Source organism: Falco cherrug, chromosome 14 (genome assembly GCF_023634085.1).
Source record: "Falco cherrug isolate bFalChe1 chromosome 14, bFalChe1.pri, whole genome shotgun sequence".
NCBI lineage: Eukaryota > Metazoa > Chordata > Aves > Falconiformes > Falconidae > Falco > Falco cherrug.
Window position 1 is genome coordinate 10464776 of NC_073710.1, and position 18417 is coordinate 10483192.

The 18417-nt window shown below is 39.9% G+C and overlaps 1 protein-coding gene across 1 annotated transcript in view; it reads right to left on the minus strand.

The window, feature by feature from the left end:
* Positions 1-241: 241 nt before the first annotated feature.
* TSHZ3 (teashirt zinc finger homeobox 3) overlaps positions 242-18417 on the minus strand; it is a 65949-nt gene continuing 47773 nt past the window's right edge. The window contains exon 3 of the mRNA XM_055726829.1: positions 242-5024. Coding sequence (XP_055582804.1) covers positions 1825-5024 — 3200 coding nt within the window. The 3' untranslated portion in view covers positions 242-1824. The remainder of the gene's footprint in view (positions 5025-18417) is intronic.

The window sequence follows — 18417 nt, forward strand, 5'->3', positions numbered from 1 at the left end:
TTTATCTTTGCTGGGGGAAAAAAAATCTGTTAATGCAGCCTTTGAATAAGTGCTACCCTGCTCTTTAAATGCTAAAGTTCACTAAAACTCCAGTGATTTATGTGCAGCTTTTGACTGCCAGCACCTGGCAGATGAAGAAACCTACTCAAGCTTCAGTCATAAACAGATAGCATACAATTTAATTTTAATGTGCTCGTTAGTCGTAGCACATTTCAGACATAATTGTGAACGCAACACAAAATTATAGCAAAAAGACAATTTTAATGCTGCTGTAGAAAAAAAGGTTATATGAAGAGTCATATAATGGTGCTTCATTGTCAACAACAAAACAGGGCACAGAGTGCATTACAGTGTCTGTGCTGTTTACATGCCAATATTTTATACATAGATTCTCATATGGTGTCAGCTGTCAGTTACTTCTGCAAATTAACTGCCAAAAATGGAGACGAACAGAATCACTTAGTGTGCTGGTAACCACGGGTTACCTTTCATATGCCTAAAGATAAAGCTGCAGTATGGAATCTTGGGAGAATAATTAGGCAGAACAAAACAGAAAGTTACCAATTGAAATAAAAAGGCATTCTACAATAGGAAATAACAACCAAGAGTGCTTATAAATAAGTAAAAGAGGTTATATCACAGAATGCCTCATAACTTTTTAAGCAAAGTATTACAGTACAAACATTTTAAAGGCTTTATCAATGTTTAGGAAATACAGTACAAGTTTTTCAAATAGATTTAACCCTTTGAGCACTGAGTTTATTTTGAATTATTTTTTGTCTTTTCTTTTTTTTTTTTTTTTTTTTTTTTACTAATAAATACCTTTAAAAGTCATGTTGTGCAAAACAGTTAGGATGCATGCCAGGAATGCAGTCCGTGGCTTCTGTTTCTTCAGATGGTTAAAAAAAACAAAACCAAAAATAAACAAATGATAGCAACACTAATAAATATGTATAATTTAAACATGAACCTCTATTAATATAGATGTACTGTATAGCAAAACAAAACAAAACATACTTTGCTTTAAGAATAATGTTTCTGAATATTTTATAAATGCTATCTGTGGTATCTTTCATCATATAATTTACAATGTTTGGATGTTAAAAGAAAAACTGTTAGATCTAAAAAATGAAATATACACTATACATAGGTACAGTTTATACCTGGGGCTTATCAGGTACAAAACCCACTGCTGCTAAAAATGCTGAAGAAAAAGAAAATGGCATTAACCACAATCACATTTTCCATAAGAGATTTTGAAATCTATACACTATATACATCTATGTTTCAATGTGAAAATTATATTTTTAAATTTCAAGGTGTGAGACACCTCTGCATAAATGGAGGTTCATATTAGTAATCGGAACTAAGCTGCTAAGGGTTTAAAAAAACCATATCCATACATTTTTACCAAATTAATGCAAAAGTGCTTCAAAGTACTCAGAGGGCTAAAGATTATAGGGTGAGAAATACCAGCACACTTAGGTCACATGAAAAAAGTGCACCAGAATTAGTTATAAATGCTTAATTAAACTGTCTGTTAATGCATGCAGCTTGATGCATCAGAGGGATGCACAGCAACTAAATCCAATTTACACAAAGTTCCAAACACTTACCACTGCATTTTAACCTTCATATTTTACCAGTAACAACAGCTGATTATGCACCTCTATTTAAACACTGTACAGTTATACAAAACAGTTCAGCCCAGAGTGACTGTGGAGTTAAAATAAGAACATGTGCCAAGAACTAAACAGTAGCTTTAAGGCGTCTTTGACAGTTTTCCTCAAAGCAAATTACAGTTATTTTAATCAAAAGCAAATGCTACTGCTTCTCTAACTCTGAAACATACAGAAGATGATCCTCTGGTGACTTTCCATGTGTTTTACTAAGATGAAGTTTAACGGCATGCTTGCTTGCAAAAGTCCTGTTACAAAGTTTGCACTGATAAGAAGTTCCGATATCTTCCTCTGGAGAGGACGTCACCAGCTTTTCAGACGGTGACTTTGCTTGTGCTATCTGATTGTTAATCTGTTCACTGGACAGTTTGGACAAGTCTCTTAACCTGAAACCCAGATGCGATTCAAGATGACTGATATAAGTTGAAGGAGTTCTGATCTGTGAAGCACAGTCATTACAAAAGAACACTGGGTGCCCAGTGTCCAAATTTTTAAGGAACTTAGTTCCCCCCGTCCTTCGGAGCTGGTATTTCACATTGGCTAGCCAGTGGCTAATTGTGGTCATCGAAAGTCCCGTAAACCTGGAAATGTGCATTCTTTCTTGAGGGCTCAAGTCTGACATGATGTATTTCCCCTCTGAAGTCTGCCGTAAACTAGCTGCAAACTGGGCCTGCAATATGAGCAAGTGCTGAGGGTTCCAGTTAGACTGACGTCCCTTCCTTTTCTGAGCTGGTGTACTCTCTTCTGGTTCCTCTATTGTGGTACCATCAATGTCAGATTTCTCAGATATGCTGGAAGGTGTGGAAGATTTTGATGTGTGACTTTCTGTCAGGTTCTTCAGCATATCAGATATATCTGACAAGGCATTCTCGCGTAGCGGCGAGTTTGACATGAATGACACGACTGCAGATGTCTTTGCTGTTGTCACTGTAGATGAAGAAGATGCAGAAGATGTCGATGTGGATGACAAAAGCGCTGAACCCAAAGAGCAGCTTTTGTCACTCTTGCCTTTCGTCAAATCTATGGGTTGGTCATTGTTGACATGATAAAAATAACGGTCTAAGTGGTCTGTTTTTTTGGACTGTAGAGGTGGGGTGGCCACTGCAGCCTTCTCCGCCAAACTGTTGCTCATTTTAAAAAGCATGCTCATTGGATCTAAGGCAGGCAAAGATGGCTTTGCTGCCTTCCCAAGGTGAATATTCATGACAGACTGCAGTGCGCTTAATGGGTTTACAAATGGCTGTTCGGGAGGGTGATCAGTAATGATAGCTGTGCTGCTACTTAAGGAACTTACAATGGACTTAATGGGTTCTTTCCCGTTTTCCACAGGTTCTACAGTTGGACTGTCCTTGCAACCATCTCTCTGAGGAACTGGGCTGTTCTGCTGGCTTTTAAAGCCACCATCATTGGAGGACTCCATCTTAAGCGGTTCGCTGACTTCACTGCTGCACGGAGAAGGCGTCGCACGCTTCATTGGAGAAAGCTTTCCCTCAGGCTCTTTCATTTTCTCCTCCACTTTAGCCACCTTCTCGGTGACTTTCTTTACCAACTCTTCCATGGCGTGAAAGTTTGTTTTTGGCACCGGCGAGGTCTGACTGCTTGGTGGAGACACCAAGGGCTGGTTTTTAGTTGGTGATACTAGTTCATTGCTTCCAAACATAGGTTTTAATGGCGTACTCTTCCCAGATGAACCCAACGATAGCTTCATCATATTAGGCAGCTGATAGGCAGCATGGATGCTGGGGTAGCCACCCCAGCTTGGCGTGCCATTCTGGGCTTTGTTTATAGCTGATGTAACTGTGTTTTCTAAAGACTTCAATATATCTAATCCCCCCTTAGGGCTTTCTTCTAGGTCATTTTCAGTCAAGTAATGGTATTTTGAGGAGATATCATATTTCTCCTCATCCTCACTTGACTTCTCTTTGTCCTTCATTTTCTCATCAGCAATGCCTCTTTCTTTATCTACTTCTTTTTTTATTTCAACATTTAATTTAGGGGAAACACTAGAGGGTGTATTGGAAGGAGATGTAAAAGTGGTGGCAGCTAGTGGCACAGACTGGACTTTCTCATCTACTAAGGACGTTATCGTTGGTGTCGATGGGGCTTCTATAATAGGCTTTCCTTTTTTCATGGCAGAGTTAGTGACTTTAATAAAATGTCCTGTCACCATCATGTGAGCCGTGAGCTCCTGCAGAGTGTCATGCGAACTGCCGCACTCCATGCACTTCAGAATTTGAGATTTCCTTGCCTCAAAGTGCCAGGCATAGCTGGCCCCATTCTGGTGACCGTAGCGATTATTTGGTGTAATGTAAGGATTAGAATTCTTTTGAAGTGCATCGTTGGTATCCGAGATTGTTGCTTTTGGTGTCCCACCTGTGGAGTCTGGAGAACTGGGAAGTTCAAGCTCCAGTGATGGTTTCTTTCTAGTAGCTGGGATAATTTTTGCTGCTACAGGTGTAACAGGTTCCTTCAGAGGCACTTTTTGGTAGTGTTTTGTTTTGATCATATGAACACTCAAATCTTGAAGAGATTCAAATGAATGACCACAGTACATACACTTTAATACTTTCTGGGCATCTTCTTTCCCTTCCATTTCAAGCAAAGAACGTTTACGAGGTTTGGACCATCTTTTGGGGTTATTGTTATCAGTTTCATGGTTGTCATCTCGATAATGTCCTGTTTCATTCATGTGCACTGTTAATTCTACTAAAGTATCATAGGCAGCACTGCAGTCTTTACAGCGGAATTTACTGGCTCCGGTAAATATAGAGCCATAAAGCTTACTGCTTTGTCTGTACAATTGAACTGTGCTAAAAAGACTCGGTTCAGGAAGAATTCTGCTCTGAGAAACCTGCTGCAGTGTTTTAGCCATAGCAGTCTGGTGCCAGTCAAAGCTGCCACTTCCACAACTGCTACTGCTGCTGCTACTGCTGCTGCTGCTACCATTGTTTTTTTCCGAAATCGGCTGGTGAAGGTTCAAATTGAGATTGGACCAGTAGGAATTGGAGAGGAAGTTATTATATACGGCTTTCATTTGTTCTAAACTATCAGATACAGTAGAGTCTTCCAGCGGTATCGAAACCTCCTTGCTTTCTTCCTCATTTTTAATAGAGCTGCTCTCAAAGTCTGCCATGCGGTCACTTGTCTCACTGATATGTGACTCACTGTCCATTTCATGGCTGGAAAATTCAGCTGCTGGAGAGTTTTGGTAGCTTTGGCAGTTCTTACTGAAGTCTTTTTCTGGACATGCATATTTTGCCGAAGGCTCCCCATCAACTGCATTTTCATCAGGTTCCACATCTTCTTCCACCAGTGCTGCTGCTTTTAGTTCATCTGAAACATAGGCTATTGTGAAGAGAAGAAAATATAAGTTAGTTTCCTCTGAGCACACTTCTGGTTAAGTGTTTTAGCCAAAGAAGTGTACTTATTTGTAAAATTAAACAGTTAAAATTTAGTGTTTCTTCAGAGCAAGAAAAAAATCTGCTCTTCAAACATAATTTGCCACCTTATTCTTCTCAAGGGGCAACAGCTTGAAATTAAAACTAAATTTGAAATTAATGAAGCACATTCTGGAGGTGGCATTCATTTCTAAAGTAATAAATTACTTGTATCAACCTCAGAGACAGCAGTTCCTGTCTGTCAATTAATATGTCTTATGCTTCTCCTACCCCTAATGCATTTCTTAACAGACAGATTCACAATTTAAATTAAGCACGCATTTTTTGCTCATTACAGTTTTGAGACTCAATCTTTAATAAATATAGAGTACAAACATCAAAAATTTCTACAAAGTAAAAAAATCCCCAGTTACAATAGTAAAAAAAGAGGTGGGCTTTTTTTTTAATTATCATTATTAACAGTATCGTATTTTAGAGGAGGAGATAGTAAAAGCAGGTGATGCAACCTTTTCAAAAAACTCACTAAGAGCAATTTGAGGATATTCATTGTGGGTGTAACAAATGACCCGTTCACATTTAAACATACCTTTCCCAACAAAAAAGCCCATGCAGAATTATGTCAGGAGCTAGTTCAGGAAAATTGGTATGCTGTACTCATTCTTGCTGTATAAATATATACAAGACCTTCCAGTGGACCTTACAAATGTCAAAGTGTTTGCTCTTTAGACTACTTTGTCAATATTTACTCAGCATAAGCTACACGGACACCCAACAGGGATCCTGTCTTTTTTCCCCCCTCAAGTAACGCAACTGGTGATGTAAGTCTGAGATACTCTCCTTGAATAGCATAGTTGGGGACTGACAGTAAACATATTTTTTTTTCCATGGTGCTTCCGTGCACATATTCTACATATATTGAGTCTGCCTAAGCTTTTCCTTCAGGCAAGAGAACTACGGAAACATTAAGAGAAGGATCATTAACTGGTCAAAATTATCTATTTCTATATAATGCATTAATTTACAGCTAAGCAAGAAAGCAAAAATAGAACGCGACTGTTCTGTATTACGTGGAACTTAAATTTTACTTGCAATCTCTCACAGATACAACTATAAACTTGAAAAAAAATGCATTTCCAGTAGATTACGGTTGAAGACTCTTGACTTTTGACCTTCTCTGCAACACATATGGAATGTGTGGGCATCTATATCTTAAACACGTTGAATAATCTAGAGCTCATTTATTCAGGCAATAGTGCAGAGAAGATACCAGTTTACACCCCAGAAAGACCTACTTTAACCAATAGAGTGAAAAATGTAGAACAGTATAGTAGGTATCACATATACAGTATTGAACCTTGCAAACTTCTTTCAGGGAAAATATGTTCAAATGTTATCAGAAAACCACAAGAGACAAAACAACCGTTAAAGTAACAATGAAATCAGGCTTTTAGTTTCACATGGAGTATTTCTTCATTCAGTTAGGTAACACAAAATATTCACTACTGTTCTTTCACATGGATGAATGGCAGTGAATCTTCCTCCAAGCATGTAAAGTTATAACCTGATCTTCAGAATACAAGTTAAACCTTTGAAAGCACAAACATATCACATAAGAGCAACACATAATAGTGATTACATATTTCAGCTCAGATAATTTCAAGGCAGAAAATTCACACAGCAATGGTCCTATTTTTAACCCTCAGGAGAATGTGGTTTGAAAGAAAGATGTTAAAAACTTTATTATAAGATGTTTCAAAGATGCTGATACAAAGATCAGACTTTAACAATAAGTACATGCAATGAAACAGGGCTGTGCTGTTTTGCTCTATTTTATGCTTTTTCAAAATACTTCAAAAATATAATTATTTTATGCATACTACAGTCATGTCGGCAATTTGTAGTAAGGCTCAGCACCTACCCTGCAAACACTTGCAACAAAACCTCTACAAAGAATAGTTGCATGCAATTTCTTTCATGAAATTTCATTCAATCCCTTCATTTCCCTATGGATCATACAGATCGTTTTTCATCTTAATTACTATTTCCATCATGTTTCTAAACTCTACCAAAAACTTTAGCAAAGGAGACTAAAGCAGTTCCAATTACTCTCTAAAGCCGAAAAATTTTAACTACTGATAGTGGGTAAACAACTGGCTATCACCTACGTCTCTCTCAACCATACCATATCCTAGTGATATGAATAAGGATGGAAGGAAGGCACAACAGCATGAAACCTCTGACCTGGAAGTAAATGTACCCTTGTTCTTTTCCTCCTTGTGAAAAGAGTTTTTCTTTCATAACTCCCATTCCCTTGCATCTGTTGCCAAACTGAAGATTAAGTCCCTTTTTAGAAAGTATGGAAAATCCAAGGTCATTGTCACCCTGCCTGCATTATAAAGATCTCATTCACACCTGTGAGCTGAGATGGCACACCAAAGCACTCTGTAACTGCACCTGTCTTTTGCTCTTTATGTCCAGAGTGCTAGTGCAAGCATGTACCACCCATTCCCACCAACACATCGCATACCAGAGCCCTGGGCTCCATCCCCGCACGACAGAGAAAGTCCTCCTGGGGACCGATGCTCACCAACACAAACAGGGGTCACAGAATCAAGTCCCTAATTAGTGTGTTTTCCTTTACATTTTTATTCTCTTACTGCTGACATCTTAAGAATTTTGTTTGGACTGAAACACTTGCATTGTCACATTCACAGGTTTTTTAGAGAGTGACTTTTACATTAGGGAAAACCTCCAGCACGCAGCTCATCTAAATGTAAATCTATTTACCTTTCATGCTTTCTTTGCCCTTTTCACCAACTATCAAGCATATTTGCGTGTTAACCAGGAGCTGCCTCCTCTATGGCTGTTCTCCTTCCTAAGCTCAAGTTGCAAAGCCAACTTGTGACATCAGTCTTTTATCCAGAAATGTAGGAAATGAAAGGACAGTATGGAATTTAACCCAGCAACTGCAACTTCAATAAACTGACAGTTTGAACAACCCCTTCTGCTCTTTCCCCTGCACAAAGGAGAGGAGGGATGAAAGGTGACAACACCCCCAACTTCTTCAACCAAGTACTTATGCAAGAGATAAGGATGCTCTAGCAAATAGCCTAAGACTTACAACACCTTCCTAAACTGGAGTTTATGCCAGCAGCTTCTAATTCCTTATCCCAAGGGCCCATAACCTAATCATTTGCCTTCAGGGCAATGTAAGGCAACCCAACAAGTCCTGGACCAACCTGCGATGGCAGACTTGGGGCATACTCAAAGGTTTTGCAATACGACTACTGGTAGCTTTAAAGTGACTGACATGTTTCGTCCCAGAAAACCCAACTGAATTGTTACCAGCATGCGGGACAGAAGAGGAAAGAGGATTAAAGCCAGCCTTCAGTCCCACGCTAGCAGGGAGTATGGGATTCCGTGCAGGTACTCATGGAAAGGAGCCCGTCTGCAACCAAGGGAATCTCTGATCCATCCCTGCCCCACCAGATCTTGCTCAGGGGAGTGAGACGATCTATATTCTGTCTGAGTACAGGTGAAGGCAACAGCTTTGCTGCAACAGAAAGAAGGACGAGGAGGTCCACAGCAGAGAAATTTGTTTGGTTAAGTACCTGCAGGAAGATCAAAGAGACTATGAAAGCAGAGAATAAAACCAGGAGGAGATGGTATAAAATCTTTTCACTGAGACCCATTGCCTGGTGGAGATAATGTCTTTAAGAGGCACTGTCTCCTGCCCATCGTTACTCAGCTGTTACCTTCTTATTAAAAAAAAAAAAAAAAGACTCTTGGTTTGATGTTTTTCAAGTGTAGAATAAATGTTTGAAACAGCAGGGCACCTGTAAAACTGTTCTACAATATCTCAACAGCAAAGTCTGAGGGGAAAAAAAACCCCAACTTTAAAGGCAATTCTAACGACAGAAAAGTTAATAAGAATGGAAATGAAAGAAATTAGGTGGTCCCAAGATTTTGTTTTTCCAGAGTAAAAGAAGAAAAAAAAAATACAATTCTCAAAAAAGTTTTTAGTTTACATCTTACAGGGCACCATAACTCCCAGGAAATTGCCTGCCTGAGCAATGGTGTCAGTGTGGCGTAACATTTGACAAAAAAATGGGAAGCGGTTCCCTGGAGTGGCCCTCAGTTTCTAGAGAAGATGAGGATATCAAAGGGGTTCAGAAACCTACTGCAGGTGCTGCCAGAGAGAAGTCGAGAACAGGCAGTTCCCTCATTAATATCTGTTATAATTATTAACTAAACTGGCTAGGTAATAATGAAATTAACGCATTTGATACTAATACATAACAGTGAGCTGTGGTATAACGCAATTTATTTCCACACAAGAGGGAATTTCCTTCATAACTGAGCTACGGATCATTTCTTTGCCAGTGGAAATACACTGTGATCCATCACTGCCCAAAATGATCTACATATTATATACACACTAATAAACTCATATACCTGGCTCCACGCAGATGTCAGAGATCTACTATACAAGAGCTGAGAAATATCACCAGTCCACCAAGTTTCTGCCAGTAGAGGGAAGTCCCTTTGCAGCCAGAACAGCCGTTACCCCAGTGATGTCCTGGAGAGGGAAGTCCCTTTGCAGCCAGAACAGCTGTTACCCCAGTGATGTCCTGGTCCAAACAGCCACGTCCTGAGATGCCCACCAGCACAACTACCAGCTCGCACCCCAACTGCCAGAGGAACTCCAGCAACAAGAGAAAAAACATCGCATGGGTTTCATCCCTTCCATGGCAACATCCACCCAGTAACACGGACACACACCTACTTGAGTTTGTTTGGAAATACAAAACCATAGCATTAAAGGCATATTCTGCTATTCTCCAATATTCTTCCCTTATTTCCTGAAAAATGCATCTGAGATGATGTATTTTAGCTTGGATCTATCCAAATATTTCATTTTGATACTTCTGAAATGTCTTATTTTAATTATGATTTTTCACAAAGACTTTTTCATTTATTTTAATTAGCTTACTGGGGCATATTTAAACGAGTATATAAGCTCTTTGCTTGAAAAAGTACCAAAACATTCAAATGTTCTCCCATGAAAAAATGCTTAACTACAGAAGTTCATCAAAGCCAGTCAGTTTCTTGGAAATATTTTGGCTTTAACCAAATAGCTTTTTATTTTAAAAAAATTACAACCAGCTTTATTATTTATTTATGCATGGTTTGAAATCATCGTGTAATACTAAGGGCCATTTCTCAAACCATCTGATTTTGAGTGCACCTTGGAAAAAAACTTCTCAACGCTTAAAAAATCCAAGCCTGTATACTTTTTACACTTGAAAAGAAGAGAGCAGCAGAAAGGGATTGGGAGCAGGAACGCTCCCAATGCTTACGGAATGAATATATTCCCAATCAAAAAGAAAAAGGGAAAAAGCATCAGAACAGATCATAAAGTGGAGCAGCGAGTAGGACCCAGCCAGCAAAACCCTCCCTTGCAGCCTGCCCCCCGCTGCGCCCCCCACCAAAGCACAGTGCTGCGAGGGCTGGTCCTGCCACAGCCAGGGCTGCGGGCGGCGCACAGCCTCTTCCTAAACACCGTTCCCATTCTGTTTTAAAGCAGACACCAGCCATCTACAAAATAAACAGAATACACATTCTTTAAAATTCAAGTACTCGATGAAAAATCCCAGTTTCCGTCGGACCATTCGGAAATAAGAGGGGGCTCAGTCTGGACACAAGTCCAGAGAAAGCCAGCTGACACTTTGACTGTGCCAAAGAACCTTGCTCACAAAATTAATGAACAGAGGCAAGAGAAAACCAGCTTGGTGGAAGGAGTCAATCAAAGCCCTAACGCAAATGAAGGCATATAAAAGAGTTATATTAGTCTGTTAGAAAACTCCCACTCCACAGGCCTTCCACTTACAGGAAGAAAGGCAAACATTTCACCCACAACATGAGCTATTTCTATACCAAGAGTGACTGATAATTCCCATGTACTGAAATTGTATTTGAGACTTCCCTCCTTGACAGAGATGTTAGCATATTCCTCATTAGGCGACAGCAATGGGAGGTAGGAGTGGCTGCCCTGTTTACAAGAGTGGCAAATGACAACACTGTCTCTAAACGGGCATGGCAATACTGATTACCCAGCACCTTGACAGGGACATTATTCCTGTTAGAAAGGTCAAAGGTTCTGTTTCATAGAGGCAGGGCTGTCTATTATGGGAGAGAAATGTTACTTCCAAGTGGAGAGGTCAGCACTTCTCTCGCACATCGGCTGAAGTCGCTGGTACCTCACACCGGAGTACGATCCTACTGCAAGACTGATTATTCTGCCCACTGGCAAGGTCAAGAATATTAATTTTGAACATGTTAATTTGATGTGATGTGCATGGTTAATGCTTGTTTAGCTGGATTTTTTGCATGTTGATAAATCTGCAGCCTTTTCATGCCAGTAAGAGTCTCGTATTGAGTTACTGGGAATCAGTGTGGATGGATGTGACACAGCATGCCAATCTAACGGGTGGCTGTCATTAGGCACTAGAAACTTTTGAAGTGTACTTGTGTTTGTTCCTTCATGAAAATACTGCAGCTGTGTGCCACAGAGAGCTCAGAAATAGGCCAGAGGAAGCTAGCCAGCTGCTCTAATCCAGCATCAGTGGCATTACATTCGGAGCAACTTCAGAGAGCTCAAATCAACCATAAGTGTTAAGAGTTGAGAATTACATGAACAAGAATACACAGTGAAGAGACGATAAGGAATGAGTTTACGTGTCATTAAAGTGTGGGCCATCTAAGAGCAGAACAAAACAAGTCTACAGCAGGCACCTTTTCCTCATGGCACTCTATTCCAAACTCCCTGGGGTTTTGTGTAGGTTAAAGGAGGGTTCAGGATTCATGTCTCCTATTCATTTTAGACTCTACGCTGCCATGTGAAACTTACGATACAGGCCAACTACAAATGAAGAGAGAAAACATTCAAATGTTGCTACTAGTTCTGCTAAAGGGAGGCATTCATTTTTCTGAAACCAAATACTGTTCAGACATTTGTTAAATGAGGGATTCCCATGCAAACCTCGTATTTATGTACTATCTCCATTAAATACACACCTGAAAAAACAGGATGCCATAACATTAAATGATGGCTTAGAAACAACTTAGCACTATTGGACAGCATCACTCTACTGAGGTGTTCAAAAGATTCAATGAGTGTTTATTCTTCACAGCAGCCCTGTAGAAGAAACATTCTTACCCAGAATTTATAGCTGCAAATCTGGAAATCCAAATAAGTTAAGAATTATTTGCCTAGTGCCAGACAAGAAGACAAGGAGCCTGTAACTCCTGTAGGCTTTTTATAAATAAATAAATAAATAGAATTCAGCTATTTACACAAACCTAAGAAGATGGCTTAAGTTTGTGTTCCTCTTCCTATGCTTCTCCAGTGTGTTTATGTGAGTACAATACATGTGTATAATTGAAAATAACTGCCAGTTTACAGCTTGAACAATTAATAATTAATAACGAAAAAATAGCCAGTGAAATACCTACAGGTGCATGTACTGTGCACAACCCAGAGCCTGTGGTTACAATTCTCCTCTCCAAGCCAAGCTGCTAGGACCCAATAAATGCTGAATCTGCAGAACGCCAGCAAACTTCTTTTCACAATGGGGAAAATAGGAAAGGTTTCTGAAATAAGAAGCAGCATTGTCACAACTCCCCTCCAAAGAACCTTCTGCTCCCAACACAGAGCAGGGCTCCATGTACGCTGCAAACGCCTGCTCTACCACCGCTCTGGAGATGCAACGTGATGTATCATGCTTCTCTCCTCCAAGGCTGCGATCTGCCTTTGTTTCTGCCCAGTGCCTAAACTCCCTGAATTCTACCAGCTGAGCAGAGATTTTCTAAAATCTGATCAAAGCATCCACCCATGAAACATAACACCACTTTTTTTGTGATCTGGAGAAGAGCACACGATCCCATCACACTGCAGTGTGCTCCTCTATGGGAAGGGGTGTGCAAGGATCGTTCTGAGATCTGTCTCTAAGAGTTCATCTGCCACCTTCTACAAGTTTTTGACAAGAAGAGATCTGAAGATTAAAAACTTTAATTGGGACCCAAGGTCCAAGTTGCTCCCATGTACAATGAACAAAACCATATAGATTTTTAAAGAGGCTTCCTCATGTAAAACTTGCCTTCAGATGTTGTTTTTGTACAGTCAGAAGTGAACAACATGCTTATGAGAAATTTCACAGGAGTAACAGTTCTGAGACCATGCCTGGTCAGGAAAACCAAATTTTTATGGGTTTTGTCCAACATTTGCAGTCACACATACACAACAAAACTGACTCCCGAAAGTACCACAGCTGCAGAGATGCTGGGTAACAGCTCACGTCCCGTGGTCTGTGCCCACAGCTGACTGCCAGCAGCAATGCAGGGTCACAGCACTGGAGTGGGAGGGTATCTCCTTCCCCCTTTGCACTCTTTTAACAGTCCCTATGAGCATAATCCTGGAATTTCTGGCTGATCCTGCTGAAAAAGGAGGAGAAACCCCCCCGACTTGGACTTCCCTGTCACCACATAAACAACCTTTCACAAGCACCATCAGGACTAGATGAAGTAGGCAAATGAGTAACCGGGACCGTGCGCACCCATTGGGAATTCTCAGCTGCTGCTTGGTTTGAGTCAGGTCCGGGTCTTGGTGTTCCCATTTCATCAACACTCATGTAGTACCTTCCTCTTCCTTCCCTCCCCACCCCTCCACGTTTCTGGGGAAAGGATGCGCCTCCTTCAAGTACACCAGGGTTACCAATGAACATCATTCAAAGGAGCACGAAGCTCCCCACTACCAGCCGGCAGGCTAAGGGTCAGCGGACCAGCCACACAGGGGAAACGCCACCACGGATTTAACAGCCAGGCACAAACTTTTGAAGCAAACAGTTCACAAGCAGCCCCACAGTCTGAAAACTTCCACATAAACTTAACAAATACAATTAGTATGTGCATTAGTAACAGGAAAAAATGACCTACATTTGCTTTATAAATTATTCATCAGGAATAAATGTGATCCACTCTAAGTAAGACAAAAGTGGTTTTCTGTTGGTTTCCAAGACAGTAGCTTGGTGTGAAGTACTACAGACTTGTTAGAGTTTCCCACTCCATGCAAGCACATACTACAGCAGGAAATAAATGTTCATAAGCAGAAAAAACAGCTTCACGTTATGCTTTGACTCTAAGTTTGATTTGGGGGGTAAATTGTTTTTTGGCCTCTAGAATTTTTCTAAGCACAGAATTACCATTTCCTCAAATGGACACAAATATTTACCAGAATCCTCAAAGAATAAAAATATTTGTTGTTGCTGGGTTTTGTGTGGGGTTTTTTTCCAAATAAAAGTCACTGTCAACATCCTGGTAAGACAAAGCCAAACTCTCTGTATGCACTGGTACTAAAACACCCAGTGACACAATCTCTGCTTGATATCAGCATTTGGGTGGCATCTTTTAATCACTGAAAAGCACACAGGGCATTCAACAAACTAATACAAGATTCACAGCCAACTCCAGGATAAGCAGGCATGAGCATAAAAGTTCTCAATATGGCTCTAATAGCTCTTAATTATTATAATCCTTCACTGAGCAAACAGATGTTGTGAGGGAACTTTAGTTTCTTCAGATGCAGTAATCAACCCATTCTGCTTCTGCCCTGCCTCTTTTCAGTAAACGCTTTGTATAGTGGAGTGGAAATAGCAAATGTAGTGACAAAATGACCATTTAATTGTCACAGAAATCTGTTTCTGAACAAAACTGATGTTGTCATTTCTCTTTATCCACATTTCTCAGAGTTTTCTGATTATGGTTTAGCATTTTTTTACACTAAGGGGAAAAAAAAAAAATCTAACATCTTACTTTCTGTAATATTCCCAGATCTTTGGTTGCTCCTAATCTGTCCGCATCTTACAAGGATAACAGTAACCAAAACACTGACTTTGGGTTTAACTATACCAATACCAAACACATCTCTCGAGCTGCTGCCTTCGTTGTCAAGTTTTTCAAAATCAAGTTTTCACCTAAAATGCTTTAATGTATTACAGTGAGTCATTCTATTTGGAGATTTATTTATAAATGATCATGACTACATAAGACATTCAAAATGCACCAAGAGACCTTCAACCTGATCCTCCATCTTTCTTGCAAACTTGAAATTCCTATTGAAGCCCTTTATACAGTAGTTTCAATAGCTATTTGGGTTGCAGTGCCTCCTTACAATAAACGCCATACAACTGTATGAATGGTATAGTAGAAATCCAAACGATTTCAATCACAATTTCAGCTACTGTGAACTTGTAATGAAGTTTCTCCATGAAGAAAAGAAGTTCACTGTGGGCCAACAAAGCTTTGTCTCCTTTCACAGTTTTTATTCAGCCCTCATTAAAGAAAAAACAACTATTGACTGCAATATGAATCTTAGGACTTGGAGAAAGCAGAGATTCTAAGGATTACCTCTACGAGATGGCCTCAGCTTGTTTTGTATGTATAGCAAAAAGAAGCATTGAATATTCATTTCACTCATTTGCTAACTATACTAATATACGCTTTTGTAAATGAGTCTCTATCTAGCACCAGCTATTGAACTGAAGGGGATTTGAATAGGTGGGGTTTGCTGTAATACCACACTAAGATAATGTGCTGGAAAACAAATGGTTCACTGATTCCTGAATAGAAAATTTGCTGGAAAACCCTGAGAACTAGAAGATGAGGGGGAGAGGATTAAAATGTCGCTTCAGAGCCACCAACCAAACTCATGTCATTTTAAAAAGATGTTCCTGTGGCACAATATGAATAGTTCATAGCCACAATTGTGAACATTCAATGTCATATAAGAAAAGACACTTGTCAAGAGCCTTTCCCTTACAAGCACCCTCATCATGACCTGTGCTAATGAAGTTAATTGAATTTAAGATCAATAATGGTTAATTATTGCAATTTGACATTCTGAGATAAATGGCTTTAAGACAGAGAAATGTGTGTGTATGTGAATTCTCTCCAAAGAAGGTGAACACATTACAGCCTAAGAGGGATCACACAGTCCTTCCATTGATCCTGGTACAATCTGATCGACCTAATCCTCTGATGAATGTGGGCTTTTCACAGCTACAAGTAAATGTTCTACAAGACTACTCTAACCCTTGTCACTGACCAAATCTATATGAGCTGTACACTAGAAATCTATTGAGATAGATTAAAGAACTGCTGTAGAAACAAGAGATGCTTCAATAAAGATGAAGGTTTATTATATTGACTATTAACGTTACATGCAGCATGTAATTATGAATGCTTATGGATCATAAGAGCTTAATTTTGTTCAGAATAGATGTAAATGGTCATACCTGAACAACAGCATTAAATTAAAAAAATAAAAATTTAAAAAATCCAACCACCAGGTTGAATTTGATGACTTATATGCAAATGTTCAATAAGAAAGTGATTTTAAAATCATCCTTGATATGTGCAAGAAGATGATCACAGACAGGTATTTATTTAATAAAGTCACTCATCAACCCACTTCATTTAGGGTTTTTTTAAGTTTACTTTCACAATAGTTCCTCAACAGGAAGACATTTTTTCAAACATGTTAGTAATGATATTCTTACATGCATACTGAACAAGTTAAATGACCACTTACAAGATTTATAATGACAAAGTAAATGTCAAGGAAAAAGTATTACTGATTGCAGAGCACTGACAATAAAAAGCTGCTGAAGAGTTCTGTCAAAATGTAAGATTATGCAAAAACACTATTGAGAACACTGCTAATCATCTGCTCTTGTCAATTACTTGAAGGGTATCTGACAGCATATTTACATTAAACACATTTCAGTAGCAAAATCCTTAATGCTGTATCAGAATATTTTCATTATCATTAGAAATCCTTTAAGAAGTCCTTTTGCAGCAGAGCATTATAGCAGCAATGATGTAACATCTATCTCTGTATCACGTAGGGGTATCTATTTCATGCTATTATAGCAACGTAACGTTTGAAATAATATAACCAAAGACTAAATATACATGTAAGATGGCAGGCTCCATGTTCCTGTACCCAGCGTAGGTATTTTTAAGTAACAGCTTTGTCGGGCTCTCAAACGAAGCACAAACGGATGATCTGTCTTTGTCTGGCCATTCCTTTAGCCTTTTACTCCTCGTGTGGCTGTATTTTATTATGGCAAAAGACATTATCGAGCAGACATTTTTTCTAAATCTTTGATTGTAAGTTGCAATTCAGCTGCTTTATGAGGAGTCACATTAACTACCAATACCTTTCACCCACGGTAGAAACTTACTTTAGTTATGTCTATCTTATACTTTATGGAACCCTTCCTCCAAAATAGAGAAATAAATGAAATGTAATGAAAATGAAATGTTGATCCTTTCCATGCTTCAGCAGGCATTACTAAAAAAAGCATACATAACCCTGTTGGATGTGTAAAACAGTAAGCGTGCATAAAAATGGACAGAGTGTAAGCGTGAGCTGCCTTTCGGGAGGAATTCATTGTGACTTAGAGGAAAAAGAAGGAAAATAAGCCCCGGTTATGACTTGCAGACCGATTTATGGTCCTTCCACCACTTTTGTTGCAGACAGCATATTTAAACTCAGTTTTACCTGTTTGTAAAAGGGGAAGAGAGTCCTCATGCTCTCAGCGCTTCTGACGCACTACCGTTTCCCAGATAAAAAGCCCACTTACTAAAACCAGCCTGGCAGAAAACACAGACCATATCTCAGAATCTGGATCAGATTCAGCCCTGATTCACACCATACAGGTAAGCGGCACTGCCGGTCATTCAGTTCTTAAGTCAAAGACAAGGGTGAGTTTTGCATTAACAAAACACAAATGTGCAATCAGTTCAGCGTATCGGGTATGTTGCACATATACCCAGTCCTATACATACCCGCACACCTACTGTGCCAGAAAGCTGGGAAGGCAGCAGCCAGGCCTGCCACCCTGCCACCGTCCAAAAACCAAGAGAACTAGAGCCAGCTCATCGAGCCTGCCCTTCCCCTCCCACACCGAGCAGCTCTTAGGTGCAGGGCAGGACCTGCCCAACACGGGAGGCACCAGCCCCGGCACTGTGCTGGGTGCTGTACCACCAGCCTGCAGCCTGTCCGAGCTGCTGGCAGCCACGGCCTGATGCCCGCCTACTGTCTGAACTGCTGGCCCTGCCTGCCGAACGGCAGCCAAACACCTACCAGGAGTCACCACAAAATAATCTCCTTCTGCGTACTTGCAGTCCAACCCTCCTCTCTGTCCTAGCACCGTCAGAGGCAAATCCTCCGCTAATTTCTGAGGCAGCATCTCTGGATTCTTAGCAGGAGAGCTTAC